General features: G+C 37.5%; 1 protein-coding gene across 2 annotated transcripts in view; it reads right to left on the bottom strand.

The window, feature by feature from the left end:
- Positions 1-972: 972 nt before the first annotated feature.
- LOC106886318 (protein zyg-11 homolog B) overlaps positions 973-23,047 on the bottom strand; it is a 22,553-nt gene continuing 478 nt past the window's right edge. Inside the window, exons 2-15 of one of the 2 annotated variants that reach the window (XM_014939112.1) lie at positions 16,689-16,854; positions 13,506-14,260; positions 10,646-10,786; positions 9,229-9,405; positions 9,004-9,068; positions 8,248-8,347; positions 8,115-8,165; positions 7,329-7,490; positions 7,174-7,221; positions 6,334-6,531; positions 6,188-6,240; positions 5,457-5,554; positions 4,310-4,358; positions 2,855-3,014 (exon numbers count right to left, since the gene is read on the bottom strand). In XM_014939112.1, the coding sequence (XP_014794598.1) occupies positions 2,987-3,014; positions 4,310-4,358; positions 5,457-5,554; positions 6,188-6,240; positions 6,334-6,531; positions 7,174-7,221; positions 7,329-7,490; positions 8,115-8,165; positions 8,248-8,347; positions 9,004-9,068; positions 9,229-9,405; positions 10,646-10,786; positions 13,506-14,260; positions 16,689-16,854 (2,091 nt within the window). In that variant the 3' untranslated portion in view covers positions 2,855-2,986. Of the gene's footprint in view, positions 3,015-4,309; positions 4,359-5,456; positions 5,555-6,187; positions 6,241-6,333; positions 6,532-7,173; positions 7,222-7,328; positions 7,491-8,114; positions 8,166-8,247; positions 8,348-9,003; positions 9,069-9,228; positions 9,406-10,645; positions 10,787-13,505; positions 14,261-16,688; positions 16,855-23,047 lie in introns of both variants that reach the window. The other variant, XM_014939111.1, reaches the window with a different exon arrangement.

Raw genomic sequence — 23,047 nt, forward strand, 5'->3', positions numbered from 1 at the left:
CTGTAGTGAATGGTGCAAAACACGGAGCTATTGCTCCGGCCAAATGAACTTACGTCTCTTTGGTATCAGGGCTTGAGAAAATGCAAGGGCTGTGTACGTATGGCCACCATATCAGTCTGTACCAGACATCTCAGGCACGTCATGTCTCTCCCATCACCTATTTTCCTGGAACGTGAAGATTTTCTTCCTCTGCTTAGAAGTTCTCCGGCACTGAGAAGCATCACACAATTTAGCTCTACAGCTTCTTACTTCCCTAGACTGGGGCTTTCAAGCAAAAGGGAATTAGTATAGTTAGGGAAACATGTAAATACTTCATAGGTTATCAAAATATACTTGCAAAAGGCAGGTTACCACATTGGAACTGGCTGTCACTTTATACTACCATAGCCTCAGAGCAAACCACAATTTCATTTGTGTGAAAGTTAACCCAGCAATTCTGTGGGTGAGGTAACCGTACCAGATTATACATGTACAAGCTTCCTATGTAAAGATCTGCAAAGGTAAAGGAGAATCAGGATCTTCAGCCTTAAACAAAAAGAGATGGCAAAATGCCACAGGTGAAATATAAGAATTTAAAAGCTGCTTCCAGAATGACTCTACCCTGCTAGGAGCTCCTGAAGCTGCATAGGAATGTGAAGAGACCTTTCTGCAAGTAAAGTCGGGGGATTTATATCTTGTAGGTATTCATACTTTTCAGCTTTTCAGCTCGCTTTTTGTTTGCCTGAAGCCTGTGGGAACAAAACAAGAAGGGTACAGAAAATCATTTACAGGAAGGGTATGGAAAATCGTTACAATGCCCTTGCTGGTTGCAGAACTTCATGAAGTGACATCTTCACCATTTGGACTAGTACCAGTGACGCATTCATTTTGTGCTGCACAGAAAAGTAGAATTTATTATTCCCCCCCACCCTCAGTTTTAGTTAAGATGCTTCAGCCAGTGCTCCTGTTATTAGGAAAAACCAGTACTCTAAGGAGAGTTGTCATCTTTATTTTAAAATCTTGTAGCAATTGATTTGTATTCATTCTATTAATACCAATTGTGACAAGTTTTGTGTTCCATTTCATGTACCACAAGTTTCATAGCAGAAGTCCTATAGCAGACATCTCAGAAGGTGGGGGGGAAAGGCTTGCAGGCCATTTTTTCCAGCCACCTTCATAATTCAAAGCTGCAACAAATTTAATTTTTTTCCAAATCAATAAAAATGTATATAGCCAAATACACACATGAAAATGATAAATATATCTCATTATATCTTTGTACAAAATCCAATTACACAACATTGATTAAATTATGTTATCAGTACCTTTTGAAGTTGCTGAAATACACAATAACTAGATTATTGAAGATTAGAGGTGATGTTTTTATTTAAAGGATGGGAGTTGGGAGAGGGAAGGAGTTAAAAATAGTAAAATGTGGTAATCATGAAGCAGCCATCCCTGCTGGTAACCTACCAAACATAAGATTTCTTTTTAAACTCAATTACCAATATATTTACAGAAGAGTCTCTGAATATCAAGCAGTTGCCATGGAAATGGGGAGACTAACCAGATAAACAAAAACAATACCTGAAAATTAAACAGAATTTGAATGGACATGCAGTTTGCTTACATAAATTGTATTTTATCAGGCATCTGTATGCTGTGCAATACGTTTCATTCAACACATCATCTGAAACCCAAAGGTAACCAAGAAAGAAAGAAGTTGTTACAGTTAGCATCTTCATGTAAAATTTTCACACTCCACAAAACAATGCAATTGACACAGGGCTTACATAGAACATCGGGTGATTATTTTGCACTGTAATGATTTGGAAATATAACTCACTGCACAATACTGACAGAATATTTACAGAAAACAAGAGAGCAATCATTAGTCTCTTATAAATAAGGTGACCAAATATCCTGGGCCTCCTATTGAGACATGCAATCCCCTTCATGATGAAGACAAGTCAGTATTTTGCTCCAAAGAGCCTTCTCCTTTCTCTATCAGTATTCTAAAAACAAGAGAAAGATATCACACACAACCAAAAGTAGTCAAACAACAACAAAAACCCCTTCTTGTTATCAAGTTTAAGATCTCAAGCTTAGTTCATCCTTTTAACATCGTGTCTCCTTTTAATCGTGTTTCTATTGCTTTACTTTAGCAGGTTTCCCCTTTCCCTGACGCAGTGCTGATCCCCACCTTACCGAGCGTAGGGAGGACTCAGGAGAGCTGAACTGCAAAAAGCCATTGTTGGAGCAGCAAGGAAAACAAAAGAACACAGCTTGCAGGCAAAAGGAAAAGGAAGTTGAAGACCCCATCTGTGTTTAGAAGGGTCATGAGACAATGGACATTTTGGTCGCCTTAGTTACAAGTCTCATTGTAACCTGCATGCATGTACTTTTGTTTTAATCTGTAAAAGTGTTGAACCTCACAACCACACACAGTTCTATTCAAACACCAAACTGGTAAACAGTGTCATGAACAGCAATCATAGGTATGAAATAATTTTCTGTCCTGGGAGTCACAAAACAAGATATTCCTAGAAGTCTTTTTTTTTTTTTTCTTCAGATGTGCATATTGATCTGTACAAGTCCCCTCTCTCTGTAGCCAGCAATAATCCTACAGGTATGACCAGCTCAAGCACTGACCCTTTACAAGTTGCATGTGCGGTTGTCATTAAAGCTGACATTCACCAAAGGTTACCGTAGACGGTTCTGGGTACCACAATTATCGGCATATCACTTTAATGGTGACCACTATATTACAAGTTACTCCAACTACACACATATCAGAAAGGATTATTACAGAGACAATATTTTACATTCCTATACCTGAAGCTTTCAGTTTGGTTTATTTTGTTGCGGTTTTCTACATGGAGGTGGTCTCCCATGACGCACAATATGTTTTTCCAAACCATCCAGGATGGCAATAGCAATCCTTTGGACATGTGGGTCAGTCTGGACATTTTCCTTGATGTTGTATAAGTGCTGTAAACCACCTTCTTCAATTAACATGCTGCAGTACCTGGCAGCTGTAATAAGATTAAAAAGGGAATTAAAACAACAACAATGTATCTAGGGTAAATGTAGCAGATACTGTAAACACTGATTCAAACTCACTTTCATCTCCTAGACCAGGCAGCACTTGGGACACTCCCTAAAGTGTCTACACCAGCGCATTTGTACTTTAGCAAGTGGCAACAGAACAACAGAGTTGTTTGGACAGGATTCCAATTATAATCAGGTCTGCTTCCATGTCTGTCACAGCTGACTGGAAAGTGCGTTGTAATATGCACAGTGTTCTCTCTCCCCTCACCACCTCTACAGGCATTTTAAATGCACATATTTAAATTTTAAGAAACGGGAGCCAAAAGTGCTATAGTATCTATGAGTACACAGGTAAAAATATCACCTTTACTAAGAACCTTGGTACACAAGAGTTACCAAAAAAATGGGATCAGATAAAAATCACACCATTTGTACAGGCTTGTAGATTGAAGAACAACCAGTTTCTTCGAAAACAGTTTGCCAAATACAATTGATGGCAGCCTTTAACTAGTTTTAAGTGGCTACGAATGCCTTTTCAGGGATAAAAATATACTTTTGTTTTTCCACTTTAATTATCAATTTTTTAAGACTTGAAAGCACACCTACATTGGCTCCAGTGTTATTACGTGCAGGGACCGTCTATAAAAAGAGCCATATGTTTAGTGTGCCATGGAAGCTTCAGAAGTTGTTATAAAAAGGTCAGGACGACTGTAATGCAATCCTGAGAGCATTACCTCAGATGTGCCCAATTTCACCATTCATCGCGGTGAAGCAACACCAGAGTTGTCTAAATGCTGACACTGAGCATTTGACCAGGGATCACATTTACTGCACGGCTACTAATATTTTGATTAAATTAACTCGTTGAGGTGGATACAATATAGAGAAACAGCAAAAGGAGAAAAAAATAAACAAGAAAAACCAACCCCATTAATTCCAGACTACTTTTCACCCTCATCTAAAAGAGAAGGTCAGAATAAAATGCATCTTCTCTCGAGGACAAGAAGCCTTTTTAGTGCCAAGCACCAAAAGCTTAAGCTTTTCCCCCCCCAAAAATCTCCATGTTTCAGAATTAAACACATTTTTCCCTCAGACTAGGTTATTTCATTTGCTACCAAACATTTGGTTTCTCTGCAACTTTGTCCAGAAGCTTCTGGCACCAACTACCACCAGAACTAAACTTCATGAATATTGTCTTGATCTCAAGCTCAGGAGTGAGCCATCCAAGTATTTCCAGCCTCTCTGTTCTACAGAGCAGTTACTCACTGTCAATACAAACCTCTGTGGCATGTGGAAAGCCCAGAGGTTAGGGCAGCACAACATAAACACTAAAAATAAATAGAACAAATAGAACCATACTAAGTTCACAGGGCTGAGGCACAAAGAGGGGGAGAGAGCTTGCTTTAATTTCATTAACACAGAATTACAGGGTCTTAATCAAAAACTGTTATCCAGACTGTGACCAGTAAAGCAAGTGTGAGGACTTTGACATGTTGAAGTAAGACTGTTCTGACAGTGTACCCTGGGAACAGTGTCTCATCACAGTTACAAGCTCCATAAAGAGAATGAAAACAGTACTTTATGTGCAATTATATATTATGCCATGTTATTGTTTGGTCCCGAATAGAAGTCTTTTCACTGTAGAAACAGTGATTTATGGGACAGGGACAAACAAGTATGTACTGCTGTCAAGAAGATTAAAAAACTGGCACAGAAAATACTTTTAATACTTTAGAGCAAAGCTGCTTTATATCCAGTAGAAGTTAATGACAATACGCAGATTCACATCATACAAATTTATGTCAAAAAAAAAAAAAAAAAAAAAAGCAAGCATTAAAAGGCAGGAAGGTTTGCCCAGTCTTACATTTAGGTATGCTCAGGGGATTTATTTCCTTTCCCAACACTTGTGCATTTCATCACATGCTCTCAAATCATTTTACAAACAAGATGTTGGTGTTCTCATTTTGCAGATGGGAAAGACAGATTAAGAAACTGACCTTCATGTCACAGAAAGTTATTGCAAAAAGGCGATTAGAGATGAGGATTACCTAAAACTCCTGTTCTGACAGTAAGAGATAGCTACCTGCTACAATCATTGTTCTTTATCTAAAAGAAATTTGTTGCCCACTATCAATATTTACATTTCTGAATAAAAACACCTGTGCAAGCAAAAACCGTAGTTAATCTTAACATATGACCCCATTTTGGAATACTGTGCATTTAACAGTAAAATTCCAGTACATAAAAATGATATAAAGAACTTTTATTACTCTCTTTTCATGCCCCACTTAGTCAAAGCCTAAATGTGGTCTCTCCAGAGGCTTAGGAGTGAATACCATAGGAATTTTTATGTTTCCCCACTTCATGCTAGTGAATAATATGTAAAGAAATAAAACTTTTAAAGGCAATTTTATCTTAATACATACGATTTTTGCTGCAGACATGCTGCATGGCCCACACTGCCCATAACTGGACACCAGGTGTCATGAAACAGCCAAGTAGGGGAAAAAATGGATTGAAAGACCTATAAAAAAAAAAGGAGACGATCAGCAACTCGCTTTGCTACTAGATATTATTACTTCAGAGGTCATGGATTGTCTACTCATTCAGCCACAGGTTTAACTAGGACAGACATTTGAGAAAGTAGAGTTTTAGATGCACCAAGCAAGCATTTTAATGCTTAAGATAATTACTAGCAAAAATCATATATAACAGGGGTTATGTGGTATGCTTTTATCATAGCATTTGGATGCCTTCTACTGCTTAAAAACAGGAGTAAACAGTTGGATTTATAAGGACTAGATGGACAGTATTTATCCAGTTGTACTTTTTGGCCTCAAACTGCTTTATCTGGGACAGGCAGTGCTAACCTAGTGTTAGCCAATATAACCTTTCTGGTTAATCTTTGTGTCTTTTAGACATACAGCTGAGTATCTTTAACAGAAAAACAGGCAAGACAACATTATGTTTTTCTTTTACGGGAGTCCCTAACCTTCTTTGGTCATAAAGGGAAAATTAGCACACTGTATATTTTAAATCAATAGATGTTTTTCCACTGGACAACACTGTGTCTGGCTATCAGCTCACTCTGCTTTGGCAACAAGTTTTAAATCTAGTTCAGCTTATTTTCCAAACTCTAAATCAAGGCAATGGTTACCTGTAAGCCACCATCTCACATTCTGGGGTTGGCCAATTCAAAATGGCAGAATGCTGCAAAAGACAGAACCAAGAACACTCATTGTTAAATACAAACATTGAAAAAAATATAAGAGAGTATGATAAAATTCACCATCATTTCTGTACCAGCTGTTCAAGGAGAGATGTCCTCTGGCTGCGACTTAACGTCCAGGCCTGCTCTCCTCGAGATATCAAATGAGCAATAATCCCTGCCGCAAAGTAGCTGACTTCCACCTCCACACTGTGCAATAATTTACTGATGTGGTCTATAAAGTCCTTCCACATTAATTCAGAATGGAGTTCTTTAACTTCAGCTATGTTATTCTGGAGAAGGAGGAAGGAAAAGAGAAAATATCATGAGAAAGAATACGATATGAAGGAAATCAAGTTTAAATGTTTAACTACATTTTGTAAGTAAACACATATAAACACCAGGATGAGAACACCCAGTTGACCACCAGATGCGAAAACACTACTTCTGCTTTTGAAAACTTTTCCAGTCTAATGCAGGAATTTGCCTCAAAACAAAAAGGTTTTTTTAATAAGTAATTTTAGGGCATTAGCATGCAGACTACAATAACTTAAAATGTAGTTTTAACATTCTCTAACATACTCAATTTCAGTAAACTTCAGCAGTGCACAATTCTGAATTCTGTTAATTTTCAACCAACTTTTTGCATTTGGACTCATCTGAAGGCTCACTCACTGTCCTTTCTTAAAAGCTCTTTTTAAGTTTACCGTAACTATCAATTTCAGTGTAACTAGTCCTTTTGGAGAATTGATAAAACAGTCCAAAACAATGTCAACTGTGAATAATGCACACTATAAAGATTAAAGAAGAACATGAAAACATTAGGCACATTTTCAGATTAACATGGTGGGAAAAACAAAACAAAACAAAACCCCAACAAAATAACCAATTTCCTAAAGTATGTATTTCAGACTTCTTATTTTTGTTCATCTCACCAGAAGTCCAAGAACTTTCTGTTGGATGGATGATTCAGACGGAAAAGACTGTGGAAAAAAGAAACAAACTGCAGGTAACCATTTATCCTTATTATTGAAACAATGTTAATTATAAATTTATGTTGATAATCCACGACCAAAACTGTACTCCTCACCTCTAAGACTCTCATGAAAAGTTCTAGCCCTTGATTTTCAATGAAATGCCGACATGTTGTTGGAGATTCATCAGTGAGGTTCCAAAGTGCACTCAATGTGAACTTGAGAGTAGTATCTACAAGATTCTGATTTGTTTTCTGTTTAACAATTTGTAGAAGTTGCTGAGGAAAAAAAAAAAAAATCCCAGTTAGGGTTGCATATCAAAAAATGTATTATCTCCTCTGCTTCTTTCCACACCAAGTCGGGTAATGCATAGCTATCATTTACATGCAGGGTAAAGATCTACATGTTGAGGGTCAAACTATAAAAAATAAAATGGGTATTAAACTTTTTGGCTCCCTTTTAAAGATGGTTGCCTGCTAGAGGAATTCCTTTGTTTTCACCATAATTACACGCGTAGTATTACTACAGATGGCATAAAGCCATCCACAGAAATCTGTACCTCAGGTAAACCGGTAGCACTAACCACTTACTTCAAATACTCTCCTTTTGAGCATCTTTCATCCTATACAACAGATTTCAAATCAAGAGATGTCTTGCTGGTTTACTTTGTATTAGTTGTGTCAGGTTTTTTGATGTATGCTAATATAACCTATTGCCAGTGTCTCCGATTTTATCTTTAACAAATTGTCTAGGCTTTTTTCTTCTAAAGAACTTTCAAATGAATACAGGTTAATGTGTTCTTAGAATTCCATCTACTTAGGTTTATTTCATATCTTTAGGAATCCTGTTAGCATGAGTAGCTGGAGAGGATGGTAATTTTGACCATCTGGAAAGTGACTTACCCTGACAATGAAGAGCTCTGCACCAAGTTGAGCTGTTTGCTCTGTTGAAAGCTGTAAACAAACAAAACCACGTCAACAATTTTTTTAGACTTTAGAAATATTATCTTATCATCTCCAAGCTTAAATTTCATACCTTTGCAGCAAGAATGGAAATTATGGCTACAGCCATCCTTTGCATGTTTTGATCTTCATGATTACACAGCCACTGCATAACAAGTTTGGCTGCTTCAAACCTGGAAGTTAAAAATAAATTTAATTTTCAGAAGTCTCATAAGTCTTAATAAAATAAAGATATACAGAGACAATACATCAGATAGAAATGCACGCAAGACAAAAGAAACTGGAAGAAGTATGCCTCATACCAAAAAAAAGTAGAAATACATATGAAATTACAGTATTGCACGAGCCTCAGTGAGCTTCGAGTTGTTTGCTTAGGGTCTCTTAATTCTAATTATATATCAAAGTGCACAGGAATTGTTTCCGAAGAATGAAGAAAAATTCAGCATGATCTTCTGAAACATCGGACCAACATGCTTCAAAGCATCTGGGCAAAACATTTAAGTAGAAAAATCTCTGCAAAAAGCAATCCCATAGCTTCCCATAGAAACCCTGACTTCTGTTGCATGTAATTAGTGATAGATCTATCCAGGTGAAGTAAAAAATACCTGTATAGGTATATATACCTGTATAGGTATAAACCTGAAAGCATTATTTCCAGACCTATATTCAATTGTGAATTACAGGCCCAAAATAATATAGGCCAGATAAATCCAGCACACTGGAATGATTTAAACTGAGCAAAACAGAGACCAGAAACGTATCTTCTGAAGGAACAAAGAAAAATATTCTGCAATGTTACAACTTATTTCAACTGACATCCCAGACTTGCCTGTTAAATGGAACATCCTGAAGGATTCTGTCACTGCATAGTGAAAGAAGGCAATTCTTTTGCAGCTATGAGAAATAAAAAAGAATTACATCAGACATACGCTTATTTCAGAATACTTTCCTGCTATGAATCATTAAACATATTTCCACGTTATGAGATGTGGAGAAACTTTTTGTAAGATCTACAAGATAGGGATTCCTACAAAAAATGAAGACAGTCTTTTACCTGTTGATGATTTGGGAAGTGTTCCATGGCCTTCAGGAGCAAGTGAGTGACATCGGCCAGCAGCCGCACTGGCATGCCCGCTGCTAGATCTTGCTTGGTCAGGTTAAAGACGCACGCGCTCGCTGCTAACTGCACAGGCAAGTTCAAGGGGTGATTTCTCATTCCAATAACCACCAACTGAAATGCAAAGGGTTTTGCCCATGTTAGTTAGTTACATGCTTGTGAACACACCCCAAGAGCAATCCACTGTTGCTAGAGGCCACAACAATGACTCACTGCACCCAATTTCTGCCTCCCTTTTACTTAAGTGCAAAATCCATCTGGCGTGATTTTAATTCTCAGGAAGAACACTTCCTTCTGCTCAGTGATTCAAAGCTGATAACTTCTATTTTTCCGAGTCCTTTGGCACTGGTTGTGGCAGCCTCTCAAAGGAGATGCTACATGGAACCTAAGAGATTCCTAGAAAGATCTTGTTTGCTCTACATACTGGGATAAAAAAGACCAAACCCTTTCAGAGATGAATGAGGTAGGACAGTTTCTACAGTGTAATGGTGATGATGTAGTGTTGTGCAGCGAGTAACCATTTCAGTTCACATCCTAAACTACTAGGTCAGGATATATTTTTCACACCTTCTTCCTGAATTATGTTTATGGCTATATACATTGACTGTGATCCCACCTAAGAACATATTTTTCTTGTTGATTATTGATTGCCATGATCTTTTTCATACTGAAGCCGACAAAATCAAGGTCCTTTGTTCAACTTCAAAGAGGATAGGAAAACCAAAAATCATCTATCCTACTGATGCCTCTTTTTATGATCACAGTTAAAATCAAACTATTCCTGGTGTTCTAGACATGGAAAGACATCGCCTAGGATGGATTTCTAAGAACACTTCTAGGATTTTCCAAGTCAGAGACCAATATAGAAGACAAAAGATATTTCTTCACTTCCTATCATACTGGAAAGTGAGAGTGGAGAGAAATACCACCAAATGCTTTCCTGATTACTACTATTTTGTAAGCAGAAGGCACTGTTGTACCTGGGGAATAAGACTAGACAGACATTTGATTTGACACAGTACAGATATGTTCTAATGACAGAATTCAGCAGCTGAAGAAAATTTCATAACATACTCAAAATTACATGAAAAAAAAAAAAATCATTTAGATGCCACTAGATTTAGATACTATACGTTAGTCCAGGTAAATTTTTCCTAACATCAAATGCTACAGGACATCTTCTACATCACTATTGTTTAAATAGTTGTTAACTTTTCTCCAACATTTAAATTTAAATCCTAAAAATCACAACCAAAAAATGTAAAATCTTACAAAATAATTTATACCAGGGTTTTGGCAATGGGCTCAGTTTAAGGAACTATGCAGGACAATCATCAAAACTATATTATTTTACCTTTAAGATTTCAGGCTTTGTTTTTTCCATTACATGTGTCAGACTAAATAAATGAAAGAGTGCTTCTCTCACAAAGAAAGCCCGTTCACTGTAACGCTTTAGTGCTTCAGAAATCTGAGTTTCGTTTGCTTCTCCTGACACCTATGAACAGAGAAATAATCTTTAGTTCAAGATGTCATCATTTTAAAAATTTTGTTCTTAAAAAGTGCAAAGCTGCAGTTCCAAAGTAGTGACATTTTTAGCCAAATCCTTCAGTAAGGAAATGATTACTTTATGTGACCATATTAACTACACAATTAAGAACTACACAATCTTCAAACATTCTTCATAAAGAATAATCCACATTATAAGCCAAAATTAGGCTTCAGTCATGTCTTTAAGCAGAACTGTAGGAAACCACTAAGTAAAAGCAGCACTTCACAATGAACAAAAGCTGCTTATGATGCACCAAATGCCTAAAAGCACTATTTGTAAGGGAATGCTCTGTAGCTGATAAACTGATGATATGCATTTTGGCTGTTATTTTTTGGCTCTAGGTTCTAGCTCTAGCAATAAAAAAAAAAAAAAAAGATTTCCATTCCTCGTCTACATCACATTTCTTATAAACTATAGAAAAGCAATAGCCCTCCAGCACCATATTAAAGAACTAACTCATGTTCTTTGCAAAAGAAGTAATTTTTAAAACCAGACTTTAAATACATGTGAAAACTAAACAATGAGCTAGGTGAAGACTGCATTAGAAGCTATGAGCTGTTGACTAATAAGAGCTTAAGATCAGACTATTAAATCAGCAACTAGCTGCAAATTTTTCTTCTTCCCAGTTTATTTTCCATTTAAATATATTTTACCTACTTTAAAACTGTAAATTGTATAACTGTAGATGGCTTGTTCCTCAGTCCTATTTAATGAATCATCACTGCAATAGTTTTTTTTAAATTCTTAGAAAAGCACGTAGAACATGTTCTACTTTACGTGTCACATAAGGGAAAGCAAATGTTCATAGACTGAAGTGTCACATTCTGGGCACTCTGTACCATATAGAACCAAATTATTTGAAACTTTCTAGATTGGGAATGTGTTACAGCCTCAAGAGAACTCCTACCATCTTGGATTTTGTTTTATATTCTCTACTGATTAGAACAGCACAATCATATTTACTGACATGTTTTGCAGCCAATTATACAGTATATGGAGAATTTCCACTTGGCTTCATGTTCTCAACTATAATGTCTACCTAGTGTTTAATCTTTCAAGACTCTCTATAATCAAATTTCACAGGAGTGCTGTAGAGACGGTAATATTTTACCTCTACTGCCTCCATGAGTTCTGTGTCCTTTTTGTTCTCTAGCAGTATCTAGACTATGCAACTGAATATTTCAGTATAGACAATAATGAATGTCAGGTCACTAAAAAAAAAAAAGGGGATAAAAAAAACCCCAATTGCTGTCTACAATCTCTTCTTGACAACTAAGTCTTAAAAAAAAAAAAAAAGGGGGGGGGGGGGGGAAAAAAAAAACCCCAATTGCTGTCTACAATCTCTTCTTGACAACTAAGTCTTAAAAAAAAAAAAAAAGAAAAGAAAAATACAAACTGCTTTTTACTAACTACACTGCTGCAAGTCCATCATGATTTTCACATTACTAGAATTTTCACATTACTAGAATTTTCACATTACTACTTTGTTCCTTCCTACCTTTTTCTAGCACAGGCACTTGTATAAAGCATAAATTCTAAATAGCAAGGGTTCTATTGAATTATTTTATACCAAGCATGAGGTATAATTTCCTGATGCCATATATCCATCATGCCCAACAGGAACTTGGTTTCTCCAACAATGTAATCTAACATTCATGCACATCACTATTAGTTGTGACAACTAAGTATTCATAAGACTCCACCATTAACAACTGTGAAAAGCTCCAGGGAAAAAAAAATTATAAAATTGTGTAGCTGTATTACCTCACTTGCCTATAACAAGAGCAATCCTGAATTTTAAAACTGAGTACAAAACTCAACTTGCACAGAAGACAGATTAAACTATGGACACATTATGCAAACACTTCCTCATTCCCTCTGCAGTTTCCACCATCCTCACGGTGCAGTAGAAAACAAAATTGACAGGTGTAAAACATCTTTTCTTCTTTAATTCTGACCCCTTTACAGCAGGGACAGAATAGGTTCATTCTCCAGTGAGTTCATACACAGAACATGGAATGATGTCTTGTTGCCTGGCACTAAAAGATAAATAAATGCATTGCAGCAAACATCACCTCATCCTAAGGGGCTAAGTAACTAACAATTTGTTCAAGAAGAGGAAGTTTTTCATCCTAAGTAATTGCTTCTTACATGTTCATCAGAAGAACTTGCAAGGTGGGTAAAATATTATAATAGGAATTAAAAGTGCTGATGTAAGTACAACAGCAGCTCAATTACTAAGTTTTATTGTATCTGCTGTGTTAATCATGGGTTGTTGAAAGCTTATGCAAATTGTACTTCCACCTCTTACATATTGCTGCCTTATGCTAGATACTGTGCTGGAAACCAGAGAATATTATTCCAGTAAAGTACTTCAGACTAGACAAAGTTCAGCTCTCTTAGATCTGATATGTTAAATCAGGATCTAAGGATCACTTAAAACGCAGAGAAAATAGATGCTTCTTACAATAGTATTATGTAAATTTAGCAGTTTCTGTGCCAAAATTAGGAAGGAAATTGACATAAAGTCAGTAATTACAATTAACAGTTAAAAAAAAAAAGAACCTTCAGCCTCTGAAACACCCACGTACATTTGTTACAAACAATTAGTTCTATTTTTCCTGCACATTGTGATTTTTCACTAAAATTAATTCCCCCACTTAACCTTTAGGTTTCCTTCTCCTGTTAGGAATTCTGAGTAGCCGGCATCAGTAGCTAGTAGTCCTACAAACTGCATTGTGGGCCGCTGCTGAATAAACGCTTCTACAGCTTTATCCGTAACGTGTTTTCTTCCAGAAATGTCCAAAGACACAAGGTTAGGCAAGATATCCTTCTGTTCCAGTAAACGAAGTGCAATGTCTGATGTGAACTGTTTGTCATCTGAAATATCAAGGTGATTCAGATATTTTAGTTCTCTTATAACATCCAGAATCTGGGTTGTGGTCATTTTCAAGCATTTCAGGTGGTGCATCGTCAAAGACTTGAGTCGGTCTTTGCAGGTGAGGAGTGCTGTTATGTCAGTGACAGAGGTGTTCGATATATCCAGACTTTCTAATCTAGGAAGGGAAGCAACATCTGCCAAGTCCTCGTTGTAGAACAGAACATTGGTAATACTCAATGCACGAAGCCCGGACAACTGACTGAAGCACCTCTCGTATGGGTCTTCCAAAGAAAGAGTTAGTGAGTTCAGCACAAGGCATTGCAGATTTTGTTGGATCCATTTATTGCTGCCAAGTCCACTTATAATGTCTGTGATTGTTATATCTGCATTCACCCCAGTAGCATCCAGTTCTACCAGCTTGTGATGGCAGAATGCTTTCCGGAAAGCCACGGCGGAGATTTTCGCTTTCCGGATACAAGCTCGTTTCAAACGCATTTGGTTGCCTCTGAAGATGCCCACAGTTCCATCATTCAGAAGCCCTGTTGGAAAACAGCATTAGTGTTTGGATCCACTGTTACAGAACTTCACTTGCATTTTAAGAACTCAAAGGGTACAAAGTGTTAACAAAGATAATGAATTGCCAAGTGGCTTGTCTTGGATCACTATGCCACTGATCCCAAAATTTTGTATTTGAGATTCCACTTCTAGGATTACGATCCCACTTTCAGAAAATTCCACGTTTAAGAATAGCACAGATAAATTAAGATGCAGTATATGCACGTTACCTATTTGGTTCAGAACACAGAGCATGCAATAAATAAAATATGGACATGATTCAAAAACATTCAGACTGCTGCCTGGATTTTGTCACTGAACTGGTTGGAAAAGTGCTAAAAACAGCATTCATAATTTCTGGAAGTTATTCTTCCCTGATCACAACTCCATTAACCTCAAGATAGTATCAACAATCAATGACCAGTTCTCATCTCGCTTTAACTCAATTGAATAATTTAGCATTTGATTGAATTCATAACTAGGATCAATACAGTAAATTGAGCTAATTAAGTTCTTCTATATATCCCTCATGAAGAAGGTAGGAGTGCTGCTCAGAAACAAGCTGAATGTGAGAAAGAAACCTAAGAAGAGATTCAAAGAGGAGGACAAGGAAAGGGTGGGAAGGTGAGAAAGACAGTAATAAAAAAAAGGAAATGCAACAATCTTGTTTGAGATTATTATCTTTTAGGTCTGTAGCAAGAAGACTGCCAAGTCGTCTTCTCTTGCAGCATACTGGCAACACCCTAGCTGAAATAATACATTTAGTTCCAGGCACAGGATTATCCAAAATGCATCGAAAACATCAAGATTTCTTATTGTATCTTGTCAACAGAAGGATTACTGCTTTATAGAAAGCCATACGAGATGGGTATGGTTGCACAAGCATGCACATAGCAGTGGGAAGAACATGTCCTTCTAGCTTCACTGTAGAGGGCTATAAATCTCAACACTCCTGGTTTTTATCTCCTCTATTCAAGCATACTGCACATAGAAAAGAAACTGAAAATGTAATATATTTGAATGAAAACATCATTGCCACTACAATTTGAACTTAAGTCACGAGCTAGTAATTGCCTCTGTCACAAAGTGAAATTAATATTGATTTGTAGACCTTTCTAAAGAGCAAATGGTTTAGGCATCTCTGACCAGGTAGTTGGGGCATTCCTCTTTTGCAGAGAAAGCAAAAATATGGAATGAAACAATTGGTACCCAGCAGAAAAATCAAATGCAATAAATAACTATAATTTGGTTAAAGTACTGCTAAATTACTTAATTTTTGCTCATTTTTTCATTTAAGGATCGAGTTAGGCTCTCTCACTGGCCTACCTTAGCCACACTCTGTTTATCTGGCACGCAGTTTTTAAAATCCTGCGCTCTGACAGTGTTTGTGATGTTTCAGTGCCTGGAACTGCATTCATTAATACTAGTGTGGGTAACAACTTTCTGGTAATTCAGTTTCCTTGAATCTGATACCTTGGGACTACTCTAAATAATTACTTATCAGAAAGTAATGTATGTTGTAAATAAAAAGTTTTTTTGACTTTGCCTTTTTTTAGGCCCGTTCCTTCCGTTACATGCCACTAGAACAACTTGAGAAAACTGTAACACCAGTATTTGCACAACAAGACACAACCAAATCTGTACCTATAGGATACAGCACTTGGTCTGTTTAGAGTAATTTTTCTAGTCTCATCTCACCTCTTAATACAAGTCTCCAGGAATGGGTCTCCTGCCTCTTCTCTGGAGTAATCTATATATTCACCCTTTTCATGGTAAGAACCTTTTATTGACACAACATGTTCCTTTGTCATGCTTAAAGCAAGCAAACCAGAGGGCAGCCCTCTCCTCAAACACGTGCTGACAGAGAACACGATAGGCCAGTACGTAAAATACAAGAAAACCACAATGGGGTTTTCAGAGATGTTTATACTACTCTTGAAACTCACTGCTTTCGAGCAAATAATTCCACTTCAACAGAAGTGCTAAAGGAGATGAGAAACTATTCTAATTAAAATCACAAGATTATTTCCTAGTTCAATCACAAGGACACTCAGCATAGAAAATTCCATTAACTGATCTGCGAGAGATATTAAAATAGTTGAGTGCTGCTAGAAGTAGTACAATGAAATAGATCTTTCAATCCTTTAAATAAAAAAATAAAAAAAGATTTATTAAGAACGTTCACTGAAATGAACATTAAATTAAAATCATAAACCCAAGACTTTCTTTTTAGAACTATCTGTATGGCAATGCAACATTCAGCTGAAGCTGTGGAAAAACAAAAATAACAGCAATTCCCTATTAAGAATTTAACAGCTGCAACAGCAGATTCCACTAGAAAATACAACAGAACTGCAGTATCACATTCTAGTAAAATATTTTAATTGATGACCCACAAATAATTGTTTTTACCATGAAATGCCATCGTCTGCAGCAATCGATCAGCCACTTCTTGAGGAAACATTCCTGGCTCCTGCAAGCATAGTGTTCCATCTTGCCTTTCTGTGCAAAACTTCTCTAGGTTGGCAGTCAGGAAATTCAAACATATATCAAGTAAAGAATAAGGAGAAGCTTCTTCCTGTCATACACAAAACACAATGAAACAAAGGAGATTTAGTCAAATCATTCTCTGTGAATCTTCCATTACTCTATAATGCCAGTTTTAGGCAAATCATTCTTTTTTTTATTAGTCTGATTCTCATTGGAACAGGCAAATATTACAAAACAAAAGGAGATGTTTCCCTTAGAGCCACACAAAGTCAGGTCACAGAGTCAATGACTGGCCAAACTGATGGGCAGCCTCCTCCACCAGAACCACATCCAGTCTGGTCTGTAGTGTTTGAGCCCTGCTTGTGTTCACAGCGGAGGAGAAGTAATTGCCAATAAGGGCACTTGAATTTATGAAGTCTACTGGTAATTAATCAATCAAGGCAGACTGAAAGATTTTTTTTAAATCAAGTTTTGCTTCTTGATTTAAGCTATTTCTTTTAATCTTTCATTTAAGTCAACCCACATTAGAAGTCTACTACCAACCTACATTAGAAACGCAGATAAACTTCATATATTGTTAGGAGCAATTTTGGACCCTGAAAAGGGCAGCTAGAGCTTCAGATCAAATAAGGAAACTCAAAAAGAAGTACTTCAATTCCAAATTTTGTGCAGCAATAAAGTAACAACTGTTACAGTATTCCTTCTGATTATAGATACCAATTTCCTCCTTTTTACACTAAGCACCTGGAAATCATCTACAGTAGAACACTGGGTTCAACGGACAAGGCAGAATATAAACCTGAACTTTTCCTTCAGGGTTTGAGATTGTACATTGATATACAAAAATCTCAGAGGTTTTTTTTTATTCCACATCTAATAATAGCCTACTGTTTTCAGTCACACAGATTAATCAACATAAAGAATGACTTGCAGCACTGTGAATCATCCCCTGCACTACACAAAAGAAGGCTGAGTGACTGGTACATACTCCCCCAGACAATTTTGAAAATAACAGCATCAACTGTTGCCAGATCTCATGTGTAGGAAAAACTGTGGCTTGCCTTTTATATTGAAAGTTCTGGATCATTTCACCTTTCTTACCTAGCTCATTTAGCTTCTCTTGTGTTGCTTCATTTGCCTAATATGCTCATCACAGAAGTACAGAAATATATAAAAGGTTATGTAGAAAAAATATAAAGAAAATGACAGAAATAAGTCTTCTGAAATCAGGTGCCTCTGTTTGAAGACTGAGAGATAACACATTAGGGCAAAGATGGAATGGAGCTTATCTTTAATGAATCATGTATTGACAACCATGAGAGACTGCAGTTTAATAGCTTTTGAAGACTTAAGTACAGGTTTGGGAACAAGAGGCTCCAAATTATTCAAATACAAGCTCTTTCTGCAGCTTTTGACACGCAACTTTCAACTCCTTTGACTTGATTTCTCTAGGTGCTTAATTTATTACTTTTTTTTTAAAGCTTGATCACTACATTTTATTGTTGAAGAAGCAGGAATTATTTTGTAATGTGACATGTTCACATTACCAGAAAACAGCAATTTTGGCAGCCTCCAATCTTAAGCTGATATGAAAAGGCAGGACAGAATTTGGAACTGTTAAAATCTTTTGTTTCTTTATAATGTGCAGCAATGACTGAAATACTTCTAAAGAGAAAAAATGACTTACTTTTTAAAAATAGTATATTTTTGAAAGAAAGGAGAAAATTTTATTTTTAACCTGAAACTAATACATATGCCTGGGACTTACACAACAGCTGCCAATTCAAACAAAAATCAGAATCCTTACTCAAAGGCATATGAAAATTATTCCCACTGAAGCAAAGACATTCTCATCTCCCATTAGATCTTGTGCTTCTAACTTGATGCATAAATATGACGACAACAGAATACTGGCTCTCTTCATTCCTTCTGGCGCTGTTCCATCATTTTTGCCAGAAAAGCTAAAACACTTTTATATATCACTGAACAAACTCCAATGAGAATTTTTAGCTTTGCAGACTGGCTGCTAGCATATGATTCAGAATACTATTTTTTCAACCAGTACCTCTAACTGGCCAACCTACAATTTGGAGATAGTGTTTTAATTTTTGTATAAACTAAGCACTTGAGAAATCCATACAGGACATCTTCATGCAACAAAGGAACAAAATCTACAAGCAGTGATCAATTACACTTGCAAACACCACCATATTGTCTTTATTAACTCCACTTATACCAGTTATAGGAGACATTTTTAATGTTTCTTCAACTTGCTGTAAGGCTGAAGAAACACACCTAAGGAAGGCTCCTGAGGTAACCTGGGTGAATAGGCAAAACATTTTTATCTACATCTAATAAAGTCCCTTGACAAGCATCACAAAAACAACTTCCTGAACTGTCTGCTACTGAAATAGAACAACTTGAACGTAGCCTCTAAACCTTTTATGTGAGCCAGCAGCATTCCTTTTCTCAACTTCTCTTTACTTAAGGAGAATATTGCCCAGTTAAAGTCCTCACAGTAAAAGTCTTCAGTCGTATTTAAGCTCTTACAAGGTTAAGGTTTAAGTGGTTCCTTTCTCTAGCTATGCTTTTGAATGTCAGCTTGAAAACAAACCTGGCATTTGTTCTCAGCTCATTTCACTTTCCGGTTCCAATACTCTAATAAAGATGCTGTAAATGTGTGCCAACCACAGCACAGGATTTTTTTTGTTTATTTGATGTATATTTGACTTTCATAGCCATCTTAACTGTGTGATGCTTCCATGTAACCTCATGGCTTCTTTTGTTCTATCAAATTCATCCAGTGGCCAGAAAATAAATATAAAAAAATAAATGCCCCAAAACACAGAACTATGCACTGCATGATGCAAGACCGGGTGTCTTCATTAGCCAAAACACATATTAATAAGAGTAATGTGACACATCTAAAATCAACTGGCTTATGGAATAGTAAAAGAAGTAAAATAATTTATTTAGATAGGCTTTTCAAGGCTTATTTCAATTAATTCTTTTTAAAAAGGTAACTTTATAAGTGCTTAATATAACCAAGGCAAACAAAAAAAAAAAAAGTGTCCGAGAAGATGAGGGGGGAGTAAACTGCATGGCTACTGGTGTCTAACAGTAATCCAATACACTACTGGGCTGAAACGTAATACCTGCTTCAACATGATGTTACCCAGCTCTGCTTATAGCTCACACACTGGTGCAGTTGGGAAGGTTCTCACAAAGAAAACTATCCACCACATTTTCTTTTAAAAACTCCTTGAATTGACTTTAAATATTGCTTGAATATATTTAAGCTATATTTTTAGAACGTAGTTAAAAAGAAAAAAGAGCTTAAGGGGTGCATTGGGTTGATCTTGGCTGGACAACACGTGCCTGCCAAGCTGCTCTATCACTCTACTCCTCAGCAGGGCAGGGGGGAGAAAATAAGATGGAAAAAACCTTGTGGGTCAAGGTAAAGGCAGTTCAATAAAACAAAAGCAAAGGCCATGCATGGAAGCAAAGGAAAACAAAAGATTTGTCCACCACTTCCCCTCAGCAGGAAATGTCCAGCCACTTCCCAAGAAGTAGGAGGTAAAGGCAGTTCAATAAAGCAAAAGCAAAGGCCATGCATGGAAGCAAAGGAAAACAAAAGATTTGTCCACCACTTCCCCTCAGCAGGAAATGTCCAGCCACTTCCCAAGAAGTAGGGCTACAGTATGCATATTGGTTGCTCCGGAAGACAAACACTGTAATAATGAGGTATTAATGCCTCCTCTGCCTTTCTCCTAGCTTTTACTGCTGAGCAGACGTCATGTGGTATGGAATATCCCTTCGGTCAGTTTGGATCCATTGGCTGTGTCACCTCCCAAGATCTTGCCCACCTCCCAGCCTACTGCTGGTGAAGGGGCAATGTTGGAAAGACAGCTCAGCAGTAACCAGAACACTGGTATGTTATCAACACCTTTCTAGCTACCAATACAAAGAACAGCACTTCTGCTATGAGGAAAATTAACTCCATCTCAGCCAGGCCCAATACAAGTGAAAACCTTAAAGTACTTGGAATGTTAGAGAATCTTAAGCCCAGCAATATGCCTAGATTAACTGGCTGAGTGCAAGTATCAAAACAAAATCCTCTTCCTTTGGGGAAGCATCACCACAGAACCACTTGCTTATACAACAGTGATTAAAAAAGAAAAAAAGAGGCAGGTTACCTTATGTTTTCCACCAGTAACTACAATCTAACTTTGCACAAAAAGTAAATTCCACTGCCGCGTGGGCCTTTTTCATGATAGTCATTGTGATCCTACCAGCTCCAGCCTGAAAGATTCAGTTCCTTCTGGCTTTGTGTCTCAGACTTTTAAAAATCAAATCTTTTTTTTACCCATAGGTAGCTTTTGGGGTGTCCCACCCCTCAAATAAACCAGTATAAAACACTGGAAGACAAATACTAATTTCAGCTCTAACAGAAACACTTCTGTGATGTAGTCCCCAATTTTTATACCCTATTGCAGACTCAGTATGATAAAACCCAAGTGTGTAAGGTCCCTGTATGCCAGGCCCATCAGTTTTTTTCTGTCTGAAGTCTCAATGAAGGAGTTGGGGTACAGGCTAAGCAACTTGTCAAATCATGGCAGTTATTTCTCTCGAAAAGATAGCTGGAAAATAAGAGGTAATTTAGAGCCTTGGTCTTTGGTGTTGGATGTACCATGTTTATAATTGTGTTCCACCTCTCCACAACCCCCATTAAAATTAACATTCTTAAAATGATCAAGAATTAACAACTCAATTAATGGTCATTAAAACTCTTCTGAGTGCTAATAAAGGAAAGACAGTGAAAAAGAAAAAGTTCCATGGTTCACGTTACAAAAAAACTATGATTATCCTACTTAAATTAAATGGGATGAAACAGACGTAGGCAATTTATTAACCAGACTCAAGGAAAGATTATACTCAAACCTCAAATTTAACATTAACTATTCTGGCACAACAAGTGGGAACATACTGATTAAAGTGATACAAAGCTGGCAGAGATCATGAGAGGTCTAAAATTAAATAGTGCCACATTAAAACGACATAGTAAGGCCACGTAGTTCAAGATTAATATCAAAAATTTCGAATATGAGTTCATCAATTAGAAATGACTGGAGAGAAGAACCTGAATGGTTTGCTTAACCACAAGAAAACAATGTGAGGCAGCCAAAGAAGGTATCAGGAGAAGCATCAAGCAAAAACAAGGAAGTATTATGTCATTTTCAAGACACTCTGAGATCTCATGGGGCTATTTATGTTAATAGATACCTGCACCATTTCAGCCTGAATGTAACAGCTACTAGAATGCTCTGGGGCAAAAAGCACGTTGGGAGTAGGAAACAAAACCAGCTTTTCTTAGCCTAGCAGATCAAAAGGTGAGAGATATGAATGCCACCTATAAATACAGCACAGTGAATAAAAACTACAGAAGAAAAAAAGCTATTAAGATGAAGCACAGTGCCAGCACAGCAACAAAGGTGCACAGAAATGCCAAAGGTTCAGAAATTTTGCCACAAATTTAGATGTTACTACATAGCTCCAAAACACTGAACAATGACCTTCTACCCTTAGTCCACTGAATAGGGCAGCAGGCACAAAAAGCTCCTACTTTTAAAATAAAGATAAAAAGCTTGATGAGGGGATTAAATGAAATTAGACTTTTAACTACAAGGGGTGAGAAAAGATAACCCAGGAAGTTCCTCTGCTAGTGCTTTAAAAGCAAATATGCACACTCATCTCTCAGAGGAGCAATCAAAACAGCACCCATATGTTCTGCGCTGAGGCCTGTCTTTTCCAGGGAGAAAGGCCGTTTCTCCGCCGCCGGTTTTGGCCAGCTCGGTGCCCCAGGAGCACGCCGCTCCACATTGCACACATCAGCACGGCCCACGTACCGCGCATACCACACAACCCGTGCTTTGGGTGGCACGGCTTTTCGGCTTTTTTTTTTTTTCCTCCAGACAGCCCCTGGACAAAACAAGCCCCAGTGGGAAAAGTGCTGTTTGAGGCTTGGACTGCACCCAGGCTGTGAGCCGGGGGTGGGGGGGAGGCAGAAGCGGCTGTCCTGTCGCTGCCCTTCACGCCGGCCGCTGAGGAGCGTTACCCGCCGGGCTGCCCCCCGCTCCTCTGCAGCAGAAAGATGGTCCTCGGCCCCATAAACTACAGCGAGAGGAGCCGGTCAGCGACAAGGGAGTGGGGGCCGGCCATCACCCTCACGGCGCTGTGGAGACGCCGGGGCGCACCGGGCAGGGCTGTCGCTGTCCTCTCCC

This window comes from Calidris pugnax, unplaced genomic scaffold, assembly GCF_001431845.1.
Source record: "Calidris pugnax isolate Ruff unplaced genomic scaffold, ASM143184v1 scaffold18, whole genome shotgun sequence".
Taxonomy (NCBI): Eukaryota; Metazoa; Chordata; class Aves; order Charadriiformes; family Scolopacidae; genus Calidris; species Calidris pugnax.